Source organism: Mobula hypostoma, chromosome 7 (genome assembly GCF_963921235.1).
Source record: "Mobula hypostoma chromosome 7, sMobHyp1.1, whole genome shotgun sequence".
Classification (NCBI taxonomy): Eukaryota; Metazoa; Chordata; class Chondrichthyes; order Myliobatiformes; family Myliobatidae; genus Mobula; species Mobula hypostoma.
The window spans coordinates 15281584-15308215 of record NC_086103.1 but is presented as its reverse complement, the minus strand read 5'-3'; the positions used below and the strand labels follow the sequence as shown (position 1 = coordinate 15308215).

General features: G+C 43.8%; 2 protein-coding genes across 2 annotated transcripts in view; one reads left to right on the top strand and one right to left on the bottom strand.

The window, feature by feature from the left end:
- Positions 1 to 26632, top strand: part of mrnip (MRN complex interacting protein) — an 85293-nt gene that overhangs the window by 34964 nt on the left and 23697 nt on the right. The gene's annotated exons all lie outside the window — the stretch shown is intronic.
- Positions 6 to 24718, bottom strand: sqstm1 (sequestosome 1). Its single transcript, XM_063053066.1, has 8 exons — positions 24366 to 24718; positions 18961 to 19056; positions 12863 to 13077; positions 11719 to 11863; positions 10921 to 11010; positions 6345 to 6589; positions 5030 to 5234; positions 6 to 2041 (listed from the first exon to the last, which is right to left on the bottom strand). The coding sequence occupies exons 1-8, from the start codon at positions 24532 to 24534 to the stop codon at positions 1884 to 1886; spliced, it is 1323 nt and encodes a 440-aa protein (XP_062909136.1). The 5' UTR covers positions 24535 to 24718; the 3' UTR covers positions 6 to 1883.

Sequence of the window (26632 nt, the reverse complement as noted above, 5' to 3'; positions counted from 1 at the left end):
CAGGCTCAAGAACAGCTTTTATTCTGTTAAAAGTCCATTGAACAGTTGCATAGTACAATCTACCTTATTGTCTGCATGCAAATTTTTCCACTATCTCAGTACATGTTTAACAATAATAAAACAATTTACAAACTTTAACTCTCCATTTTGCTTTTTAAAATGCATCAGTTTATTGCTAGGAACAAGAAAACAAATAGAGATTCTGATGCTGAATTAGGCTGAGCAGGGCTTTAAGTAAAATGCAGGAAACTTCAGGGAGAGACGTACACAAGTTGTTTTAGACCAGAGTGAGATGCCCATCAATAGTGCCCAGAATCTGTAATTAACCCCTTCTCTGTAGCTTGCAGGTACCTGCCCTGACATTTCTGGAGGTTATACATGGGTCTGCCTCACATCAGGCCCTTTGTCCCACAACATTATATTGATATTATAACCTACTGCAATATCAATCTAACCCTTTCTTTCCCATAGCCCTCCATTTTTCCTCTCATGTGCTTACTTCTTTGGTGGCCACTGCTCATTTCACCAACAGATGTTTCAATTTCTGGTCCTTGTTTCACACCCTTCCATTCCAATTTTATGATGGGTTCACTCCTTTCTGGCTTCTTACTTGCCTGGTTTTAAATTGTAGCTGTGACTTCAGTTGCTAAAATGCCAAACTCTGAAATTATCCCATCTGCCTTGTTCTTGACAGCCCAGCTCTGAGCTCCAGTTAATTCCTCATGTGGTTTATTGTCAACTATTGTTTGATGTTTGTATTGGGAAGCACTTTGGACAGTCTTGCATAATGTACAATTCTTATTGTAATTTATAGTCTACTTATGTATTACATTGTACTGCTGCCTCAAGACAATAATATCACAACACAAGTCAGTGATAACCTGATTCTGATTGTTGTAGAGGGAAGGTACTATTTAATTGTTCCAGCCATTGTTTAACATGCAGTCTCCCTCCTCTGGTCTGTAGCCATGACAGGACAGATACACTGCTGTATTGAACCTGCCTGCAATTACACAGAAATGTTTCAATTCACATTGCTTCGGGCTTGAGCGCTATCCAAACATGTTTCTCTCTCTTCCCTTGGAGACTGGTCCCTCTTATTTTGAGATTATGGTACTGACAACTTGAACAAAGAAACAAAACAAAAAATAAATTCCTGTACATCAGTGCTACCATTCACCAGTAAGCAACTGTTTCCACGCAATCTTCATCTCACCCATTAACCAACAGCAGCTACTGAACTGTGAATAGTTGCTTTCAGTAATGGAGGAATCAGTTACTTTGTTGAGTGACTGGCCCCACAATACAGTAACAAACACAAACAAAATGCTGGAGGAACTCAACGGGTCAGGAGGGGAAATAAACTGTTTCAGGCAGAGACCTTTCATTAGGTCTGGAAAGGAAGGAGGAAGACAGAATAAGTGAGGGGAAGGGAAGGGGTACAAGCTGGGGGGGGTGATAGGGAAGCTGGGAGGGCTTGAAGGGCTGAAGAAGGAATCTGATGGGAGAGGAGAGTGGATTCAGAATACACTATTGGAAATAGTAGAGTGAAGTAAAATTATACAAGATATAAAACCAACCATTTGAATTTCTCTCATACAAGGAGTTTTTTTTTTATTATTATGCACAATACCAGATAGTTCGGGTGACCTCAAATTGCATCTATAACTAAAAATAAATCCAAGAAAGTAACTGAAAGTGGGAAAGTTCCAGGCACCTAATTAAATGTTGACTAAGTCCCTGCCAAGAGATTCCCCAAAGCAGAATGGTTTAAGCATGAGTGAGTATGATTACAATCCATTAAAAGAAAGTGCAACAGCCTGAATAATATTGCAGCAGCAGCACAAGAATTTAGATGTTGCTGTGCGTGCATCTTCTCTGCCTCACTGGCGAGCCGGCCCCTTTGCAGGCTGCATTGCATCGAGAGCTGCGCCGATGTCACACTGCTTGGCTTGCAGGAGCCTGGTCAACCAGCCTTCGTCATCATGGAAACCCATGGACAGCATCTGAGAAAGGGCTTCTATCAGCCGAGGTTCAGCGTCTGAAAGAGAAAACATATTGCTATGGATTCCAGGCTCATCTCACCTCACCTCACACTCAACATTAGTAAAACCAAGGAAGCAACTGTGGACTTCAGGAAGGGAAAGTTGGAAAACACCACTAGTTCTCATTGAGGGGTCAACAGTGGAAAGCGCAAGCAGCTTCAAATTTCTGGGTGTCAACATCTCTGAAGGTCTGTCCTGGGCCAAACATACTCAAAGAATGCATGCCAAGGCTATATTTCATTATGAGTTTGAGGACATTAGGCATGTCATCAAAGACTAGCAAATTTCTACAGATGTACTGTGGAAAGCATTCTAATCAGTTACATCACCATTTGGTATGGACAGGTTACTGTACCGCATCAAGAAAAAAAAGCTGCAGGAAGTTGTTAACTCAGCCAGTTCCATCATAGGCACTAGCCTCCCCACCATCAAGGACATCTTCAAAAGGCAATGTCTCAAAAAGGTGGCATTAAGGACCCGCACCATCCAGGATATGCCCTCTTCTCATTGTCACAGTACCATCAAGGTGGTGGTACAGGAGTCTAAAGACACACTCAATTTAGGAACAGCTTCTTCCCCTCCGCCATCAGATTTCTGAACTGTCCACAAACACAATCTCACTATTTTGCATTATATATGAGGTGACCTCATTAAATACATTTAAGACAGTTCAACAGATTTTTGCATAGCAGGGCAGTTAAGAGTTGAGGGGAATAGGCAGGGGGGTGGAGCTGAATCCGTGGACATCCTTAGGGAGCAGTGTCTCAGAAAGGCAGCGTCCATTATTAAGGACCCCCAGCACCCAGGGCATGCCCTTTTCTCACTGTTACCATCAGGTAGGAGGTACAGAAGCCTGAAGGCACACACTCAGCGGTCAGGAACAGCTTCTTCCCCTCTGCCATCCGATTCCTAAATGGACAATGAACCCTTGGACACTACCTCACTTTTTAAAAAAAAATAGTATTTCTGTCTTTGCACGTTTTAAAAATCTATTCAATATACATATACTGTAATTGATTTACTTGTTTATTATTTTTATTTTAATTTTTCTCTGCTAGACTATGTATTGTATTGAACTGCTGCTGCTAAGTTAACAAATTTCATGTCACATTCCAATTATAATAAACCCGATTCTTATTGAATGGTGGAGCAGGCTTGATGGGCCAGATGGCTCCCAGTTCCTATGAATGTTCTGATATTCTTGAGGAGTAGGAGGGTTGGGAAAAGGCACATGAGGGCATTTATTCCAAGTGGTCTATACTGGAATGCATGTCTTTCATATGGCACAATTGTGTGCTGTTCTGGTCAACTATCTGTATGAAAGATATAAATAAGATTGAAAGAGTACAGAGAACATTTACAAGGTTGTTACCAGGACTTGAGAAACCAAGTTATAGGGAAAGGTTGACTAGTAAGGGGAGATCTTATAGAAATATAAGAAATGTCCTGGTTAAGATTTTTACTGCTATGCTGTAGATATTTTATCGTAATGTCCTGGTTAAGATTTTTACTGCTATGCTGTAGATATTTTATCTTAGCAGTTCTGCAAGAACAATCTATTTTGCGTTTAGCATGTTTGGATTTGAGCTAAAGATAAGGGACTACGTAGTTCAACTTTCGAATGTTGTGTCAGCCAAAGAGACTGGTGGAATTGTGAGAAGGTTCTAGAGAACACTGGGCAGAGAAGTTTTCATGTGACGGACACTGTTCTGAGTGGAGGTCTTTTTGGCGGGAGCTGGGAGAAGACAGGAGGGAAGACGGCTGAGCATGCTGTCTCTGTTGCACAAGGTGCTCTGTGCAGATGAATGGCTTCAAGGAGGAAAAGACTAAGGCTCCTCTATGAGAGTATGTTTGTTCAAGATGGATTTTGAGCAACACTCAGAAGGAGGTGTGTGCTTTCACATGGACTGTGGGTCCAGCCTCAAAGACAATCTCAAGATTTTTGAGATTGTGGCCAAAACATCTCGGCTCTCCCAGTCTGGTGGGACCCAAGTCATATCGACGCTAAACATAGAAAGTTTGAGAAAGGTTGTTTTCTCAAAGCTGAGTACATTGGCTTGTTAGCGAGAGGCTAACCAGCCATGTCTCTAGAGCCACGGGTTTCTAGAAAAAGGGGTTTCATACAAATAGGGTGAAAGGCTTTTTCCACTGAGGTTGGAAACTTCTAGAACTAGAAGTCATAGGTTAAGGGTGAGAGGTGAAATGTTGAAGAGAAACCCAAGGGCAAACTTCTTCACTCAGAGGGTGGTGCGGGTGTGGAACAAGATGCCAACAGAAGTGGTAGATGCGGATTCAACATTCAAGTTTGGATAGGTATATGGATGGGAGGGGATATAGAGGGCCAAGGCCCAGGTGCCGGTAGATGTGATTAGGCAGAATAATGCGTCAGTATGAACTAGATGGGCCGAAGAGCTTGTTTCTGTGCTATAGTGCTCTATAACTAATCCCACCAATAGGCCGAATGTTAGCCAGCCACAAGGTGTACACAGTTCAGGCCCTTCAGCCCACAATGCTGTGCTGACCTTTTACACCTTGACCTTGATTCACTAGAGGTCAAATGTAGATATACTGTTAGGGTACGGAAAGATACAGTCCAATATTGAAGAAAAACTAAGCAAATCCAGCAGACAACATACACAGGGATGACAAAGTACAGGAGGCTAAATTGCATCTAGAATGGATAACAGTAGTGTTGTGTTGACCTTTTAACCTACTCCAAGATCAATCTATTTCTTTCCTTGCACACAGCCCTCCATTTTCTTCTATCATCCACATGCCTATCTGAGTCTCTTAGACGTCCCTAATGTATCTGCCTCTACCTCCAGCTCAAACAGCACATTCTACACACCACTGTGTTTAAAACACAACTACCTCTGACATCCCCCTCCAATCACATTAAAATTACATCCCCCTGTTATTAGCCATTTCTATTTGGTCAGTGGAATCTCAGAGACTGATACAATCGATACACTGACCATACTTACCCTGTGGAAGGTGAGGGTACTCAGCTGCCTCCCTCAGTCCAGTGGATACCTGTTCATACAACTCGGGGTCTGGTCGCAGGCCTGACGACTGCACTTCCTCCAGATGAAGATGCTGCATGGACAGCAACTCTCCAGTAGATGGATCAACCCCTTTGGGTGACAGGTGAGTCCATTCCTCCTCACTGTTGCTGTCAACACTGGCAGACTGTCAGGAAGGAGAAGTTCAACTGGTTTTATACACAAGTACATCTGCAAAGATCATGGGTGTTCTGCAGATCTTCTCAGGTTCATTAGCCCCAGTATTTAAAAATTATACTGATTAGCAGTAACCAGCAAACCTATTCCACCATTTTGTTTCTTTACAACACCACTAACTTACTCTATGATCAATCTAACCCTTCCCTCCCACAGAGCCCTCGATTTTCCAAAAGCTCCCTCCGGAAAGCACTACAAGGCTATTAAAACAGAATTTCTAAGATGACATTAAGTCGTCTTCTCCACAGTTAATCTGATCAACATTCTAGTTAGCCCCTCCCATGCCCACCCCCTCTATCTGTCACCCCCATCACTGCACTGTAAACACTTTAAACCACTGTTTGTAGTGATGTTCACATTGTAAATCCGTGCTGGTATTTATACACACTCCATACCCGTACTGTAACCCCAATGTTTTCATGTAATTCTTTATACCCCATAAATGTTGCCTTTCTTTGCATGTCATGCCCTAACCAACACACAACAAATTCCTATTGCATGCAAAACTATACAGTGAATAAAATGGATCCTTCATCCTAATTTTTAATCCAGGTGCCCAAGTGTGTCTTAAATGTTCCTAATACCACCACCCCTGGCAGAGTGTTCAATGCACCCACCATTCTGTGTAAAAATCCTACCTCTGACATCCTCCCAACACTTTAGATCTGCCCCCTCATGTTAGCCATTTCAAACCTGGTACTAAGTCTCTGGCTTTCCAATCTACCTTTATCTCTTGTAAATCACCTTTCATCCTCCTTCATGCCAAACAGAAAAGCTCTAGCTTCTTCATAAAACGCTCTGCAATCCAGACAGCATCCTGGTAAATCTCCTCTGCACCCTCTCTAATCCAGGCAACATCCTGGTAAATCTCCTCTGCACCCTCTCTAATCCAGGCAGCATCCTGGTAAACCTCCTCTGCACCCTCTCTAAAGCTTCCACATCCTTCCTGTAATAAGGCGATCAGAACTGAACACAATACTCCGAGTGAGCTCATGGTCAGCAGATATCCAAGCTCCACAGCTGCACCACAGTAAATTGTCTGCTCAGCCATTCTCTTTACCTTGGACTCCCCTTGTACTGGGGTAAGATCCACCGAGGAACGTGGATTTAGGGCAGACTGTTCTACGTCCATTAGAACTGCTTCACTCTGCTCCAGGCTGGAGGTCCCCCTTGCCTCGCCCTGGTTGGCAGTCAGAAGATCAGGGCAGGTGCCACTCTCTGCAGACTCAGCCTGGCGGTTAATGGAGTATCCAGCAGCTTTAAACCGCTGGCCCCCATGTTCCACATCAATGTCGACATCAATACCTGCAAACCAAACACATTCTCCTCTTAGAACACAAGACCATAAAACACAGGAGCAGAATTAGGCCATTTGTCCATCGAATCTACTCCGCCATTCAATCACGGATGATCCTTTTGTCCCCTCCTCAGCCCCACTCCCCGGCCTTCTCCCCGTAGCCTTTGATGCCGTGTCCAATCAAGAACCCATCAAGCTCTGCCTTACACATACCCAACGACCTGGCCTCCACAGCTGCCTGTGGTAATAAATTCCACAAAGTCACCACCTTCTGCCTAAAGAAATTTCTCCACATCTGTTTTAAATGGATGCCCCTCTATCCTGAGACTGTGCCCTCTTGTCCTAGACTCCCCCACCAAGGGAAACATCCTTTCCATATGTACTGTCTAGGCCTTTCAACATTTGAAAGATTTCAATGAGATTCCCCATCATCCTTTCAAATTCCAGTGAATACAGACCCAGAGCCATCAAAGGTTCTTCATATGATAACACTTTCCTTCCTGGAATCATCCTGGTGAACCTCCTCTGAATCCTCTCCAATGCCAGCACATCTTTCTTAGATGAGGAACCCAAAACTGTTCACAATACTCAAGGTGAGGCCCCACCAGTGCCTTATTAAGTCTCAGCATCACATCCCTGCTCTTGTACTCTAGACCTCTTGAAATGAATGCCAACACACTTTTGCCTTCCTCATCACTGACTCTACCTGCAAGTTAATCTTTAGGGTATTCTGCACAAGGACTCCCAAGTCTCTTTGCACCTCAGATTTTTAGATTTTCTCCCTGTTTAGAAAATAGCCTGCACATTTATTTCTACTACCAAAGTGCATAACCATATATTTTCCAACATTGTATTTCATCTGTCACTTTCTTGCCCATTCTCCTAATCTGTCTAAGTCCTTCTGCACCCTACCTGTTTCCTCAACACGACCTGCCCCTCCACCAATCTTCGTATCATCTGCAAACTTGGCACCAAAGCCATCTAAATCCATCATATAAAATATTGAAATACAGCATAAAAGAAGTGGTCCCAACACTGACCCCTGCAGAACACTAGTCACTGGCAGTCAACCAGAAAAGGATCGTTTTATTCCCATTGCTGCCTCCTAACTATCAGTCATTGCTCTAACCATGCCAGTAACTTTCCTGTAATACCACGGGCTCTTAACTTGGTAAGCAGCCTCATGTGTGGCGCCTTGTCAAATGCCTTCTGAAAGTCGAAATATACAACATCCACTGTATCCCCTCCATCTCCTCAAAGGATTCCAAGAGGTTTGTCAGGCAAGATTTTCCCTTAAGGAAACCTTTGTCCCATCTTGCCCTGTGTCACCAAGTACTCCATAACCTCATCCTTAACAAATCAGAGTCACAGTGAAATCAAAAGGCAACAACAGTATTGACCAGTGCAGAAAAAACTGGAGGTATTTTTTATATTTCCTGCCACCTCAGTAAAGCAGCCAGCATAATCAAAGACCCCACCCACCCTAGACATTCCCTCTTCTCCCCTCTCCCATCGGGTAGAAGATACAAAAGCCTGAAAGTACATCCCACCAGGCCAAAGGACAGCTTCTACCCCACTGTTATCAGACTAATAAATGGTTCCCAAGTACAACAGGATGAACTCTTGACCTCACATTCTACTTAAGCAGGAGCTTGCACCTTATTGTCTTCCTGCACTGAACGTTCTTAGTAACTGTGACACTGTTCTGCATAGTTATTGTTTAACTCGTTCTAGCTCAATGCACTGTGTAATGACCTGATTTGTATGAACAGTATGCAAGGGACGCTTTTAAGACCACAAGGCCATAATACAATTTTTCACTCTATCTTGGTACCTGTGACAATGTTCCAATCCCCAGTTATGAAGGGATGAGTGATGGGTTGGGTGAAACCATTCATCAGTACTGGACAGAGGGGAAGATAGTATTGAAAGACCACTGAAAAAACAATATCACCCCCCCCCAACCTCTCAATGCCCAATTTTACCTCCTATGCGAGGGTTCACTAATCAAACTGTCCCAATAGCCTCATGGTTTCTGTTTGCTCCTGCCCTACTGAACTTTTCATCTCTATGGATGGCCAATCAGGTTTACCTCATTCCAAGGATGAGGTAAACTGAATGGTGGTCTTTTATATAGATATTGAGAATGGACAGAAGGTGTGAAGGGCAGGAGAACGGGGGAGCCATCAACATTTTGTAAAGTTTGTTCCTTCACAAGATAATTACTAGTAGATTTAATAGAGAATGCAAAAGAGTTGGCAGAGGGGGCATGGAACTCATTTGCACGGGAAACAGCTAGACACAGAGGGGGTGGGGGAAGAGTAGCAGTGTAAATAGAGGGTTAGAGACAATATGTACTCATAATGAATTAGCCTGTTAGTGGCTGTATTAGTGAGCATGTCTATGAAGATAGGTTAAGCAATGTTGAGTTAGACTAGATTGTTTTACTTTCTTTGCAGTTTGTAACAAATATCTGCTTGTACTGCATTTTAAAATAGTTCTCATAGGCAGATAGCAGTTTAAATTGACTAGTAGTAGCTATACAAAAGTATAATTCTGGAAAGCTCTGGAATCTTTGCTCTGCGTTAAGTGAAAGTGTTTTCTCATTGGTTAATACTGCAATACCACATTGAGTAAGAGCTTCCTAATTAGTTAATTTTTATCTACAGATTTGTATGGAATGTTGCCTAATCTTGGTAGTATAAAAATAGCTGTTTTGCTAGGAAACAACAGGAATTCTGCAGATGCTGCAAATTCAAGCAACACACATCAAAGTTGCTGGTGAACGCAGCAAGCCAGGCAGCATCTCTAGGAAGAGGTATAGTCGATGTTTCGGGCCAAGACCCTTCGTCAGGACTAACTGAAGGAAGAGTTAGTAAGAGATTTGAAAGTGGGAGGGGGAGGGGGAGATCCAAAATGATAGGAGAAGACAGGAAGCGGAGGGATGGAGCCAAGAGCTGGACAGGTGATTCCCAGACCTCCTGTCCCATGATCCTCTCGTATCCCTTTTGCCAATCACCTGTCCAGCTCTTGGCTCCATCCCTCCCCCTCCTGTCTTCTCCTATCATTTTGGATCTCCCCCTCCCACTTTCAAATCCCTTACTAACTCTTCCTTCAGTTAGTCCTGACGAAGGGTCTCGGCCTGAAACATCGACTGTACCTCTTCCTAGAGATGCTGCCTGGCCTGCTGCGTTCACCAGCAACTTTGATGTGTGTTGCTTGTTTTATGCTAGGTGCCATTTTTAGTTTCTCTATCTTCAACTAATAGACCTCTATCACAGTCCATTTCAATTTTCCTTTCCTCTGTAAAGAGAGGCAGTATAGTGTGGCATCCGTGCTCAGTTGGTAAGTGGCCTCTCCAGGGTTGGAATAGTGGAATTTCAGGCTGGACTACCAGGAACCACCAACTTGCAGGATTTGTCGCTCAGGGTCTTGGACTAAAAATGTGTTTTCTTACATGACTATGTTCTTTTTTCTACCTGCCCCCCCCCCCCCCCCACCATTTTGAATGCGCATGTATGTTCCTGCACCTTCACCTTATTTTGTTCGGCTATATTCATGTATGGTTTGAATGATGAATAAATTTGATTTGATTAGTAAAACAATCGTGAAGCAACAAATTTTGTACCTCTTTCCTGACATCTGAAAGAACCTTGGATTAAAACATCAGATTCCAACAGAGAGCTAGGACTTTTTTCTTTACAGTGAAGGAGGTTGAGAAGTGACTTGATAGAAATGTACAAGAGGCATAGATACAGTGGACAGCCAGGGCAGAAATGGCTAATACAAGAGGACCTTTTAAGGTGATTGGAGTTCAAGTATAGGGGAGATGTCAGGGGCAAGTTGTTCTATTTTATTAAAGTGGTGGGTACGTAGAACATCTTGCTAGGAATGGTGGTAGAGACAGATACATTACTGACATACGAGAGACGTAGATCGGCAAAAGGACGATAGAAAACTTGAGTGTCATGTGAGAGGGAAGGTTTAGATTGATCTTAAGAGTCAATTAAAAGGTCAGCACTACATAATGGGCTGAAGGGCCTGTACTGTGCTGTAATGTTCTAGCTAGCGCTTGTACTCCAAGCAGTATAGTGAGGCTTTGAGGGCAGTTGGGGGGGGGGGGGGAGAGAAAGAGGGTGTGTGAGTGGGGGAGAGTGTGCGTGTGTAAGTAAGGGTCACACTAGTGACCGGTGCACACCTCAGGTGCTCCTTCCTTCTCCACCCCACCCCGCAACCCCTCCACATTTCAATGTTTGCTCAGGTACTTAAGCTGCCTCGGGGCTAAGTGGGAACCAGGGCTATTATCAGGTGACAGAGGTTCAAAAGTTTCCAAACTTACCCAGAGGGCTCAACATTGCAGCCACGTTTCGGCCCACACCCTGCAGATAACTGACATGCTTGTCTTGGCTCAAGGACTCAGTAGCTGTACCTATGTACAGGAGACAGAACATGCGATGGGGACATAGCTCACACACAGCCTGCTACAATTTCTCCTGCTATCACTCCCATCTCTTTCCCCTTCCCCACCCCCTCCATCTGCCCATCATCCATACATTCCTCAGACCGGGTCCCCTCCCGACCTCCCACCTGTTATTTCATGGCCCCCAGTCTTGTGTCAGATTCCACCTTCTTCAACCATTTGTCAATTTCACCCGTGACCTGCCAATTTGCCACTCACCCCCCCACTCCCCAGCACTTGCTCCATCCCTAACCCCTCCCCAACCTTTTTCACCAGCTATTTATTTATTAAGAGACAGCACAGTAACAGGCTCTTCTGGTCCAATTAACCTACTAACCCGAACATCTTTGGAATGTGAGAGGAAACCAGAGCACCCAGAGGAAACCCACACGGTCACAGGGAGAACACAGACTCCTTGCAAACAGTGGCAAGAATTGAACTCGGGCTGCTGACGCTATAGTAACATCCTGCTAACTGCTACGCTACTATGCTGCCCTCCCCACACTCCTTACAGTCAAGACAAAGGGTCTCAATCTGAAACATCAATCGTACATTCCCCTCCATAGACACTGCCCAACCTGCTGTCCCTTGCATCTCTAGTTTAAAACAGAGCCCTTTCTCTGTTACAGCATGTGCCTGAGGCAGGAAGAGACATTCTCTCCACATTAACTCACGTACCTTGCTCAGCTGGGGTTGGCTCTGCTGCTGGTGACTGCTGTTTGTTGATGCACGATGCAATTTGGGCAAAGGAATCTTGTGCCATAGCCCAGCGACATGGACCTCCGTTCCTCCTCTTGTGAAACCACATTCCCCTGGGAATCCGCTGCCCAAAGCAAGAGGTACACATTGAACAATTTTTAAAAATCCAGAGTCTAAAAGGGAATCATTCAGTGCAAGGAGGCTCTCAGACCAACTGGTTTAAGATGCCATATATTACACAAGACATAGCCAAATTAGGCCATTGAGTCTGCTCTGCCATTCCATCATGGCTGATATACAGTGCCCTGTAAAGGTATTCAAACATTTGTTCACATACATGAGTATTATAACCAGGGATTTTGATCAACTTAACTGAGTGTTTCTATTTGTGGATCACATGCTCCTTTTTTCACAATAGAACCAAGAAAGGGGAAAATTGTAAACCATGGAAAACTAAAAATCCAAAAACTGAGATGTATTCATCCCCCTTTGCTCAGTACTCAGTTGAACCACCTAGCTTTTAATCACCAATAGTCTTTCTGGATAAGTCTCCATTAGCTTTGCACAACATGACAGAACAAGATGTGTCCATTCCTCCCCACAAATTTTACTCAAGCTGTGCCGGGTTAGTGATGATTGAGTGCTGGACAGATTCGATGGGCCAGACAGCTGGATTCTGCTCCTGTGCCTTTATGGTCTAATAATCCAGGTGAACCAACCAGTGAGGTTGGCCCATTATCCACGCCTGCTACTTTCCAAGGTGGGGCAGCTTAGTACTTGAATTCACTCCCATTACAACCTGGCTGTGGAATTTGACAACACATACAAAATGCTGGAGAAACTCAGCAGGCCAGGCAGCATCTATGAAAAAAAAAGTACAGTCAACATTTTGGGTCAAAACCCTTCATTAGGCCTGAAATGTCAACTGTACTCTTTTCCACAGATGCTGCTTGGCCTGCTGAGTTCCTCCAGCATTTTATGCACGTTGCTTGGATTTTCAGCACCTGCAGATTTTCTGTTTGTGTCTAGAATTTGACACTACATATATATTAAAAGACTCACAGGTGCCCAAAGTTCAAGAAGGGGCCTGACCAAGCTGGTACTTATAAATAAAAGCTCTCACCTCAAATGGATGGAAGCACTGCGGAGTCTGCAAGAGAATCATCTCGTGCTCCTTGTGGAAGCCCTTGCCCTTGCAGCTGCCACACAGATCATAGTCAGAGCAGACAGAGCACTTGTAGCGAGGGCCAATCACGGGGCCGCTGCAGGCATCACAGACGATGTTTGGATGGACAACACCCGCGGCCTTGTCCTGTCCGTGTTTGTACTCCTTCTTTTCTACATTGGGAAAAGAGCAAAGGGATTGCAAACTTTCCAGTTGATTTACTACTGTTCACAAAAGAAATCTCTATTCTTGGCTAGCAACTCCAGCCCTACGTCAACAGATTACTTGTCAGTAACTACACCAATATCTACTCCTCCGTGTCTGACTAGTACAGCCCGAGGAGGTGGGGGGTGGGGTCACAGTTCAATTCAACGTCATCTGTAAAACCATAAACCAAGAGAAATTATACATGGCAGCCAAAAGAATTTGGTTGTCATAACAATGACCTTTGCTCAATGTCAGCAAAACAAAAGAGCTGGTCATTCCCTTCAGGGAGGGAGGGGGCAGTGCACATGCTCCTATCTACATCAACGGCATTGAGGTTGAGAACCTCAAGGTACTAAGTGCGAGATCACCAACAGCCTGTCCCGATCCAACCACATTGATGTCACAGCCAAGAAAGCTCACCAACACCTCTACTTCCTCAGGAGGCTAAAGAAACTAGTCATGCCCCATCGATTCCTTCCAATTTTTAATCAATGCACTATAGGAAAGGCTTCAGGAGTAAACCCCGAGGAAGAAATCCAGAGTCGTAAAAAGCATCCTATCACAGCTTGGTATGTTAACTGCTGTGACTGTGACACAAGAACCACAGGGAGTTGTGGACACAGCTCAGCACATCTCCTCCATGGACTCGGTCTACATTCTCACTGCCTCAGTGGTGGTATTGTGATGTTCACTCCTAGGAATTATCCTGCACTGCACTCTCTCTATAACTGTAACACTTTATTCTGCATCCTGTTATTGTTTTAGCTTCCTCTACTTCAATACTGAAAGTGTTCTACAGTAATTGAATGCACGCAGCACAAGAAATAAAATGGACGATCTTGAAATTCAGCTATAGATTGGCAAGAATGGCACTGTGACCATCTCTGAAACTTGGCTAAAGGATGGCTGCCATTGGGAGCTGAATGTCCAAGGATATACGGTATATCGGAAAGATAGGTTAGTAGGCAGAGGGGGTGGTGTGGCCCTGTGTATAAGAAATATTAAATCTTTAGAAAGGGATGACATAGGATCAGAAGGTGTAGGGTCTCTATGGGTTGAGTTAAGAAATGGCAAGGGTAAAAGGCAGTTGTATACTGCCAAACAGTAGCCGGGATGTGGATTACAAATTACACCCGGAGGCAGAAAAGGCACGTCAGAAGGGCGATGTCATAATCGTTGGGGATTTTAACATGAAAGTGGATTGGGAAAACCAGGCCAATACTGGACCTCAAGAGGGAGAATTTGTAGAATGTCCAAGGAAATTTACAAGGATGTTGCTGGGACTTGAAGACCTGAGTTATGGGGAAAGGTTGAACAGGGTAGGACTTTATTTCGTGGAGCATAGGAGAATGCGGGGAGCTTTGATCGAGGTATACAAAATTATGCAAGCAAGCCTTTTACACTGAAACCACATTTCACTGCATGTTCTGATTTTCGTGACAAATGAACTAATCTCGGTTTAAAATCATATCTTGCGTTTCTTCTGGAGGTTGTGTTTTGGAGCTGTGTGTCATCGTCCCTGTACATAAACATACTTGTGGATGTGACAATGAACTTGACTGAGTGGAAGGGTGTAACATGAACATACAAGGTAAATGGTAGGGCACTGAGGAGTGCAATAGAACAGAGGGATCTGGGAATTCAGATACAAAATTCCCTAAAAGCGGCGTCACAGGTAGATAGGGTCATAAGGAGAGCTTTTGGTACATTGGCCTTTAATCATAGTATTGAGTAAAAGAGTTGTAATGTTATGATGAGGTTGTATAAGGCATTGGTGAGGCCGGATCTGGAGTATTGTGTGCAATTTTGGTCACCAAATTACAGGAAGGATATTAATAAGGTTGAGACAGTGCAGAGAAGGTTTACAAGGGTGTTGCCGGGACTTGAGAAACTGAGTTACAGAGAAAGGTTGAATAGGTTAGGACTTTATTCCCTGGAATGTAGAAGAATGAGGGGAGATTTGATAGGAGGGTTATAAAATTACAATGGGTATAGGTAGAGTGAATGCAAGCAGGCTTTTTCCACTGAGGCTAGGGGAGAAAAAAAAACCAGAGGACATGGGTTAAGGGTGAAGGGGAAAAAAGTTTAAAGGGAACATGGGGGGGGGGCTTCTTCACACAGAGGGTGGTGAAGGTGTGGCATAAGTTGCCAGATGAAGTGGTAAATGCGGGCTCACTTTTAACATTTAAGAAAAACTTGGACAGGTACATGGATGAGAGGTAACGGAGGGATATGGTCCGGGTGCAGGTCAGTGGGACTAGGTAGAAAAATGGTTCGGCACAGCCAAGATGGGCCAGAAGGCCTGTTTCTGTGCTGTAGTGTTCTATGGTTCTATGGATGGCTTTTTAGAACAGCTTGTTGTTGAGCCCACTACATGCTGGATTGGATGTTGTGCAATGATCTGGAAGTGATAAGAGAGCTTAGGGTTAGGGAACCCTTAGGGAACAGTGATCACAATTTGATCAAGTTCACTTTGAAATTTGAGAAGGAGAAACTAAATTCCAATGTGTCAGTATTTCAGTGGAATAAAGGAAATTACAATGGATTGAGAGGGGAACTGGCCAAAGTTGACTGGAAAGGGACACTAGCAGGAAGGACAGCAGAGCAGCAATGGCTGGAGTTTCTGCAAAAAATGAGGTAAGTACAAGAAAGATATATTCCAAATAAGAAGAAATTTTCAAATGGAAGGACACTACTGTAGCTGAGAAGTGAAGTCAGAGCCAAAGTAAAAGCAAAAGAAAGGGCATACAAGGAAGCCAGAGCTAGTGGGAAGACAGAGGATTGGGAAGCTTTTAAAAACTTGCAGAAGGAAACTAAGAAGTTCATTCAGAAGGAAAAGATGAATTATGAAAGGAAGCTAGCGACTAATATCAAAGAAGATACTGAAAGCTTTAAGTCTATAAAGGGTAAAAGAGAGACGAGTGTAGATATAGGACCAATACAAAATGACACTAGAGATATTGTAATGAGAGATGCAGGGATGGAAGAGGAACTGAATGCAAATGTCATTTAAAGTTAAATTGGATAGCAATATGGACAGGAAAGGAATGGAGGTTTATGGGCTGAGTGCAGGTCCGTGGGACTAGGTGAGAGTAAGAGTTCGGCACGGACTAGAAGGGCCCAAGATGGCCTGTTTCCGTGCTGTAATTGTTATATAGTACTTTGCATCACTCTTCACAGTGGAAGACGTCTGCAGTGTACCGGACATTTAAGAGTGTCAGGTAAGTGAAGTATGTGCAGTGAAAATTACAACTGAGAAGGTGCTCAGGAAGCTTAATAATCTGGGGGTGGATAAATCTCCTGGACCTGATGGAATGCACCCTTGGGTTCTGAAGGAAGTAGCTGGAGAGATTGCAGAGGCATTAACAATGATCTTTCCAGAATTTCGATAGATTCTGGCATTGTACTGGATGACTGAAAAATTGCAAATGTTACTTTGCTATTTAAGAAGGGTAGGAGGCAGCAGAAAGGAAACTATAGACCTGTTAGCTTGACATCAGTGGTTGGGAAGTTGTTAGAATTGAAAGTTAAGGATGAGATTACGGAGTACCTGGAGGCAGACGACAAGATAGGCCAAAGCCAGCATAGTTTCCTGAAAGGAAAATCCTGCCTGACTAACCTACTGCAAATTTTTGAGGAAATTACAAGCTGGGTAGACAAAGGAGATACAGTAGATGTGGTGTACTTGGATTTTCAGAAGGCCTCTGACAAAGTGCCGCAGATGAAGCTGCTTAGCAAGACAAGGGCCCATGGAATTACAGGGAATTTACTAGCATGGGTGGAGCATTGGCTGGTCAGCAGAAAACAGAGAGTGGGAATAAAGGGATCCTATTCTGGCTGGATGCCGGTTACCAGTGGAGTTCTACAGGGGTCGGTGTTGGGACCGCTGCTTTTTACAATGTATGTCAATGATTTGGACTATGGGATTAATGGATTTGTGACTAAATTTGCCAATGATACAAAGATAGGTGGAGGAGCCGGTAGTGCTAAGGAAACAGAGAGCCTAAGATAGTTTAGGGGAATGGGCAAAGAAGTGGCAAATGAAATATAATGTTGGAAAGTGTTTGGTCTTGCACTTTGGTGGAAGAAATAAATGGGCAGACTATTATTTAGTTGGGGAGAGAATTCAAAATGCAGAGATGCAAAGGGGCTTGGCAGCCCTTGTGCAAGACACCCTAAAGGTTAACCTCCAGGTTGAGTCGGTTGTGAAGAAGGCAAATGCAATGTTGGCATTCATTTCCAGAGGTATAGAATATATGAGCAGGGATACAATGTTGAGGTTCTATAAGGCACTCGTGAGACCATACTTGGAGTATTGTGTGCAGTTTTGGGCTCCTTATTTTAGAAAGGATATACTGACATTGGAGAGGGTTCAGAGAAGATTCACGAGAATAATTCCAGGAATGAAAGGGTTACTGTATGAGGAACGTCTGGCAGCCCTTGGGCTGTATTCCCTGGAGTTCAGGAGAATGAAGGGGGAAACTCACAGACACATTCTGAATGTTAAAAGAGGACAAGAGGGCGCGACTTCAGGATTGAAGGACATCTATTTAGAACAGAGATGCAGAGAAATTACTCCAGTCAGAGGGTGGTAAATCTGTGGAATTTGTTGCCACAAGCAGCTGTGGAGGCCAAGTCATTGGATGTATTTAAGGCAGAGGTAGATAGGCTCTTGATTAGCCAGGGCATCAAAGGGAGTGGAGAGGAGGCAGGGGAGTGGGGATGACTGGAAGAATTCGATCAGCCCATCACTGAATGGTGGGGCAGACTCGATGGGCTGAATGGCCTACTTCTGCTCCTACATCTTATGGTCTTAATACACTGTGAAATGACCTGATCTGTATAAATAGTGTGCAAGACAAGTTTTTCACTCTCTCTCAGTACATGTGACCACAATAAACATTTAGGCTTTGTACTAGAGGGGGTTTGATCACAGAAACCACAACCACAGAAAGCCCCAAAGCAAGCAGTAGCTGGTGACTATATCGGTGTAGCCAGTCAATGTCACAGACTGCTGGTCTACGCAATTCACAGCTGCCATGGACAGGAGGGAGAAGCCAGAACGACAGCTAAAGCAACAAATTCAGTGTAGACTTTCAGGTACTGACCCTGTTCAGTGTTGTCATGGTACCCTACTTTCGTGGAGGAATTTCTCCCTCCAGAGTAAAGAAAATGATCTGCAGAGGTTCCAATGGGAATGTTACACAGCTAACAGCAAACTTAACAAAGAATAGAACATATAACAGTACAACACAAGAACAGGTCCTTTGGCCCTCAATATTGTGCTAAACCAGTTAAATTAGAAACGAAATGGCTGTAACTAAACCAATCCCTCCTATCTGCACAATGTTCGAATCCTCCCATCTTCCTCACATTCATGTGCCTATTGAAATGTCTGTTAAAAGTCTATGTATCTGCCTCTACCGCCACCCCAGGCAGCCACCACGCTGTAAAAATAAAGTCTCCTCTGCTCCAGAGAAGCCCTCTTGTTATAGCATATACCCTCGAATCCAGGCAGCATGATGGTGAACTTCTGTACCCTCTCCGAAGGTTCCACAAACTTCCTATAATGCAGGGGTCCCCAACCTCTTACACACTGCAGACCGGTTTAATATTGACGATATTCTTGCGGACCGGCTGACCGGGGGCGGGGTGGCAGTGTCTTCCAAGTTCAACAGTGCGTGACAGGGAATGAGGAAAGGTGCAGCTGACTCATATCGTCTCATATCGCCAAATCATTTCGTTTCTGCGCGGCCCGGTAGCACATGCTTTGCGGCCTGGTGGTTGGGGACAACTGCTATATTGAGACAACCAGAACTGTATTCAATATAAGAGCTGGGTATTCTTACCTTTAATGTAGATGCGAAAGGTTGTATCCTGCAGGTAGGACAGGGCCATGGACAGCTCTTCGTCACTGGAGAAAGCAATCATGTCCCCTTCCTCATCTGAGGGAAAACAGAGGGGAAGAATTTAAAATCACCTTGCAGATTCCCTTTGTAGTATACTGCTCTTTGAAATGAAAGGGATTGAACTAGAGGACTAGAAATCTTGCTAAATTAGGTTTGATTAAACTGAACTTGGAAGTACAGGAGCCGCAGGTCCCACCCCACCAGGTTCAGGAACAGTTATTACCCCTCAACCATCAGGCTCCTTTGAGCTTTTAACAGGGAGGCAGCTATCTCCTCTCCTCAGTCCTCAGAATGAGCACATGAAGGGTCTTGGCCCAAAAACACTGACTGCGTACAGTATAACCTTCCATAGATGCTACCTGACCTGCTGAGTTCCTCCAGCACTTTGTGAAATAGTCTGACAAACTTGCCCAGATGTACTGTGATGTACTCGGACTGGATTTCCCTCCCTGTGCCATTCTTTCTTCCACTGTTTACATTCATGCAGAGTAAACTACATTCATTTACATTAATTTGTTTATCTTCATCTTGAACAGCTGCAAAAACCAAAATTTTCATGATGCTTTTTAAAAACAAAATGGTGTGTGTGTCTGTGTGTGTCTGTGTCTGTGTCTGTGCGCGCGCGCGCGTCCATGTGTAAGGTTAAATCTGATGAAGGGTCTCTGCCTGAATCATTGACTATTTATTCCCCTCCTTAGATACTGCTGGACCTGCTGAGTTCCTCCAGCACTTTGTGTGTCTTAGTTAAATTTGATTCCTTGCAATACAAAATGTAGGTTTTAGGCAAAATAGTGTTAGCGTGGGACGTTGGAATGTTTTGAGAATGTACAAGGGAACCAATCCACAGCCTCGTTTTAAGAACGTCAAGTTCTAGTCTACAGCCTTGAGAGCAGATAATGGTAAAAAAATATCTGGAGAAGTATTAGAGGAAAGATCACAAGACAGGAGCAGAATTAGGCCATTCAGCCCATCAAGTCCACTCTGCCATTTCATCAATTTCATCATGGCTGATCTTGGATCCCATTCAACCTCAAACACCTGCCCCAACACCCTATCCTTTGATACCCTGACCAACCAGGAATCAATCAACTTCCACTTTGAATATACCTGCAGTCTGTGGCACAGCATTCCACAGATTCCCCACTCTGTCTAAAAAATAATCCTCCTTACCCGTTCTAAAAGGTTGCCCCTCAGTTTTGAGGCTGTGCCCTCTAGTTCTGGATAACCCCACCAGAGGAAACATTCTCTCCACATCCACCTTTTCTACTCCTTTCAACATTCAGTAGGTTTCAATGAGATCCCCATGCATTCTTCTAAATTCCAGTGAGTACAGGACCAGAGCTGCCAAATGATCCTCATTTGTTAACCCCTTAAATTCCCAGAATCATGTTCATGAACCTCCTCTGGACTCTCTCCAATGACAACACATCCTTTCTGAGATCTGGGGCCCAAAACTGTTGACAATACTCCAAGTGCAGCCTGACTAGTGTCTTATAAAGGATCAACATCATCTCTTTGTTTTTATATTCCAATCTCCTTGAAATAAATAACATGACATTTGCTTTCTTTACCACAGACTCAACCTGTAAATTAACCTTCCGGGAGTCTTGCACGAGGACTCCCAAGTTCCTCTGCACCTCTGATGTTTGAACCTTCTCCCCATTTAGATAATAGTCCACACTATTCATAAAAGTTGCTGGTGAACGCAAGAGGTACAGTCGATGTTTTGGGCTGAGACCCTTCATCAGGACGAAGAGTCTCGGCCCAAAACGTCGACTATACCTCTTCCTAGAGATGCTGCCTGTCCTGCTGCGTTCACCAGCAACTTTTGTGTGTGTTGCTTGAAATTCCAGCATCTGCAGATTTCCTCGACTCCGCACTATTGTTCCTTTTACCAAAATGCATCATACATTTCCCAACACTGTATTCCATCTGTCACCTTTTTGTCCATTCTTCCAATTTGTCTAAGTCCTGCTGCAATCACATTGCCAGCACTACCTACCCCTCAACCTATCTTCATATCATCCACAAACTTTGCCACAAAACCATCTATCTAAATCATTAACAAGCAATGTGAAAAGTAGTGGTCCCTATACTGACCCGAGGAACACCACTAGTCACTGGCAGAAAGGGTCCTGAAGGACATAAAGAAGGGGCAATTCTTTTTGACACAATGGAAACGTTCTCATAGGCTGGGTCACGACTAGTGGTAAAATCTGGAGGGAGAGAGATGGGGGGGGTGGGTGGACAGAGGACTGTTGGCACTTGTGATTCCCTTGGGCAAAGGAGCGAGCTTTAGTGATAGTTGATAAGTATGTTTTCTTTCTTAATACTACTTTATTAAACCTATTTCTGTGTTTTATTCTTTATACAACTCCAAAAGCAATTTCTTCAAGAGCCAAGATTGTTTAATTTCAATTCCAGTACACAAGTGTAAAGGAGAACAAAATAATTGTTACTCCAGATCCGATGCAGCACAAAAGACAACACAACAATAAAAAAGTCCACAATATAAATACACAAGATAGCCTATATACCCAGGCACAGGAGTGTCTTTACACAAGGTGATTGACAGGAAATTATAATTTGGTGGTGAGGTTTAACCATTAACACATATAGTGTTTCCTTTGTTTGCAGACATCTCCCCTACTGAATCAGAAAACAACATAGAAAGAATTTTAAAATATTTTCATTACACCATGAAAATAACCTTGAACCTAGTTTCAGGGATTGGCTCATACCAAGATGTGAAGATATTCACTGATATGGTTGGCTGTAACTCTCTGGAACCCAGGGCTTTGTGGATCGTTGGACAACAAATTTATTTACTTAAACAACACAGAAAATATCAGAGGAACTCAGCAGGTCAGGCAGCTTCTACGGAAGTGAATAAACAGATGACATCTTGGGCCGAGACCCTTCTTCAGGAATGGAAAGGGAGGGAAGGTGGTTTAGAACAGGGGATCCCAACCTTTTTTATGCCATGGACCACCACCACTAACTGAGGGGATGTGGACCCCAGGTTGGGAACAGGCCAAATGCAGGCAAACAGGACTAGATTAGTAGCCATCTTGGTCAGCACTGAAATGTTGGGTAGAATGGCCTGTTTCAAAGTATATTTATTATCAAATTATGTATGTCACTATATACAACCCTGAGAATCATTTTCTTGTAGGCATTCACAGTAAAACAAAGAAACACAAAGGAGAATCAATGAAAAACCGCACACAAAGACAAACAACCAATATACAAATTAAGGCACTGTGCAAATACAAGAGAAAAACAATAATAATAAATAACATTGAGAAGTTTTCTGAACTCTATGACCCTTGTCTTGAGGAGAGAAATGGGAATGTGGGGAATATCACCATATTTAACATAAAAAGGCTAGAACGTAAAAAAACAAGGTGCCAATTCCTCAAACCATTCTGCATATTTGTCCTGTTGAGCTAGATAATTTAAACAGAAAGCCATCTGGATGGGAGCCAAGACAAGCATCTGTTTACAGAACAATGTGGAAATTCCCCTTTTATGTCCCAACCTGAAACAAGATTTGTCACTTTGGCTGGCAAAGTACAAATTTTGAAAGCAAGTGACCTTTGTTACAACACTAAGATTATAATTTTCCCCCCTGTTGTCACCCTCAAATGCAGCACAGTAGCACCAAAAAAAACCATTCCCTCAAGAAGGGAAATGACACTCAACAAGAGTATGTAGCAAGTCAGAAAGTGATTTATCAACAAGAGTGGAAATGTGGTCCTCTCCCATGCCACAGGGAACCATTCTCAATCCACCTCTTGTACATATCAAATCAGCTCTCATCCTCCTTCACTCCACGTGGAACAGTGGAAAAATCTCAACTGATCCAAAAGCTGGTTTGGGAATGCCTGGTGTGTTCGAAGACCTGTGTCAATAATACATGCACAATATATCAGACATACCTAAACCAGAAGTCATGAATGAACCATGAGATTCAGTTTGCTGAGGCTCTAGATACAAGACCAGTGCTGTCTAGAAATCCAGATAAGATGGCCTTCCACAGGCCTAAAGAGCAAACAATTTCTTGTATTGCTGCCACACAACAAATTTCATGACATATGTCAGTGATAATAAACCTGATTTGGATTCCAAAGTCAGCTTACAATGGAGAGTGCACACTCCTATGTACTTTAGATCAGTAGACACAGTAGCAGAATTAGGCCATTTGGTCCATCAAGTCTAGCCCACAAGGTGTACTCTAGAACACACACACATTGTTTTACCTTGAAAATATTGGCAGGTATTCAAATTTTCTCAAGTCCAGTAAAAGAGTGGAATATCATGCTGGCAGTACAGGGTTCAATTTTGATCACAGTTACCATCTCCTGATAAAGCAGCAATTTTAAAGTTTAAGCCTTAGTTTCAATGTTTAGTGGGGCAGAAGCTAGGCAGATAGCTTAACACGTTACAGTACCAGTGACCCAGTTCGATTCTCACCGCTGTCTGTAAAGAGTTTGTATATTCTGCCAGTGGGTTTCCTCCCACATTACAGGTCAGGGTTACTAAGTTGTGGGCATGCTATGTTGGTGCTGGAAGCACAGTGATACCAGCGAGTGGCCCCCAGCACATCCGCAGACAGTGTTGGTCGTTAACACAAACAATTAGATTAGCTCACGTAGGCAATTAAGTCAGCACAATTAAGGGTCCAGTTTCTGTGTTGTACCACAACCCCCATCAGGTTACTGAATAGACAATGAACTCACGTCCAAAATACCTCACTATCTTTTTGCACTACTTATTTATCTATTTTACATAAACGTTTAGTGTTGTATTTAGTGTTTATAGTTCTTGTTATGTAATGCACTGTACTGCTGCCACAAGAGTAATATTAAACCTGAAACAAGAGAAGTCTCCAGATACTGGAAATCCAAACAACGCACACAAAATGGTGGAGGAACTCAGCAGGCCAGGCAGCATCTATGGAAAAACGTACAGTCGACGTTTCGGCCCGAAACCCTTCGGCAGGACCGTTTACCAGTCCTAGACACCTCAGCCAGGGGGAAAACATCAGAACCTTGAACATTTAAGCAAGATCGCCTCGCACTTATCTACACTCCGGAGATCCATCGGGTTTGTTAACTGGGACTGCAGGCTCGAGGGGCCAAATGGCCAGCTTCTTGTGACCTGTGCTCTCCCTTGAGCTCCAAGTGGGGCGTTCTAGCTCTTTATGACTAGAGATAATGGTTGTTGAGCGAGAGAAGTAACGGGAGAGAGGGGGGCAAAGCAGGAAGGGAGTGAGAGTTCTGAAGGGACAAGAGAGGAATGGAAGTAAAGATAGAGAAAGTGGAGAGGGGACCCTCCATTACCTTTGTAATACATCTGGAAGGTGTCGGAGCGGAGAGTCTGGAAGACGCTGCCCACCTTGTGGTAAAGGTGCGCGAAGCTGGCCGAGACGCCAGGGTCGACGGCGAAGCGCCGGATCTCACGGTTGGTCTCGTCCTTGCCGAGCAGGTAGGCCTTCACGGTGAGAGCCATCGGGCCCGCTGACGCAGTGAGAGATTGCGGAGTCTCAATAAGCGATTGCGAAGACTAGGCGACCGCTCCGGAGCGTAATGGAGAGGCAGAGCGGGGCGGTGTCCTTATATCCCCTCGCCCCTCCCTCAACTCCCAGCGCTCCCTAAATTCCAACCCAACCTTCTCCGCCTCCCCCGCCCCTCCGGAGCCGCGGCTTCCGTGTGCGGAGGGCCCGAGTCCCGTCCCCGCCGGCCGGGAACCAGCCAGGGGTAACCCGAGCACCGACCGTCACTTCACCTCGGTCCCACGACCTGAGATGAGTCTTTTTATACTGAAAACCTTGTCCTGCATCCTGTTCATACAGATCAGATCATTACACAGTGCATTGAGGTAAACAAGGTAAAACAAGAACAGAATGCCGAATAAAGTGTCACAGTTACAGAGAAAGTGCAGTGCAGGGTCATAACGAGGTAGATTATTCAATGTTCACAGTACATAAGACCGTTCAGCCCATCGACTATGCTCTGCCATTCCATCATGGCTGATTTATTATCCCTCTCATCCTGATTCTCCAGCTTTCTCCCTGTAACCTTTTACACCCTTACTGATCAAGAACCGATCAACCTCTGCTTTAAATATACTCAATAACTTGGCCTCCACAGATTCACTACCCTCTGGCTAAAGTAATTCTTCCTCATCTCTGTTCTTAATGGATATCCCTCTATTCTGAAGCTGAACCCTCTGGTCCTAGACTAGCCCACTACAGGAAACATCCTCTCCACATTCATTCTGTCTGGGCCTTTCAACATTCGATAGGTTTCAATTAGATTCCCCCTCATTCTTCTAAACTCCATTAAGTACAGGCCCAGAACCTCAAATGCTCTACATACGTTAACCCTTTCATTCACTGAATCACTCTTGTGAACCTCCTCTTGACCATCTCCAATGCCAGCTGATCAACTGGCTGGAATGTTCACCAATATCTTTAATCTCTCGCTTTGGCAGTCTGAGGTACCCACAGCATCAATTATACCAGTGCCTGAGAAGAACGTGGTAATCTGCCTCGATAACAATCATGCAGTAGCATTTACATCAATAGTGATTAAATGTTTTAAGAGTTTGGTGAAGAAACATATCAACTCCTACCTGTGAAGTGACTTGTATCCGTTCCAATTTGCATACTGCTTGTGTATTCCACAGTGAACACTGTCACAAAGTACTTATTCAGTTCGCCTGCCATTTCTTCATCTCCCATTACTATATCTCCAGTGTCATTTTCCAATGGTCCGATATGCACTCTTGTCTTTCTTTTACTCCTTATATATCTGAAAAAACCTTTGGAATTCTCTCTGATATTTTTGGCTAGCTTACCTACATATCTCATTTTTTCACTTCTTATGGTTTTTTTTTAGTTGCTTTCTGTTTGTTTTTAAAAGCTCCCCAATCCTCTAACTCCCACAAATTTTTGTTCTATTATGGGCCCTCTCTTTTACTTTTATTTTGACTTCCCTTGTCAGCCACAGTTGCCTCATCCTCCCTTTAGAATACTTCTTCATCTTTGGGATGTCTCTATCCTGTGCCTTCCAAATTGCAGTTGCTGTTCTGACAACATCCCTGCTAGTGTCTCCTTCCAACCAATTTAAGCCAGTTTCTTTCTCATGTTTCTGGAATTCCCTTTACTCCACTGGAATACTGATTCCTGTGTCTTTATATTCCCCCTCTCAAACTGCAGGGTGAATTCTATCATATTATGATCACTGTCTCCCAAGAGCTCCTTTACCTTAAGCTCCCTAGTCAAATCTGGTTCATAACACAACACCCAATCCAGAAATGCCTTTCCTCTAGTGTGCTCAAGCACAAGCTGCTCTAAAAAGCCATCTCATCGGCATTCTACAAATTTCCTCTCTCGGGACCCAGTATCAACATGATTTTCCCAATCTATCTGCATATTGAAATCTCCCATGACTATCGTAACATTGCTCTTATTACATAGCTTGTCTATTTCCCATTGAAATTTATATCCCACATCTTGGCTACTGTTCAGAGGTTTGCATATAACTTCCATCAGGGTCTCTTTACACAGGTAGTTTCTTAACTCTACCCACAGGGGATTCTACAT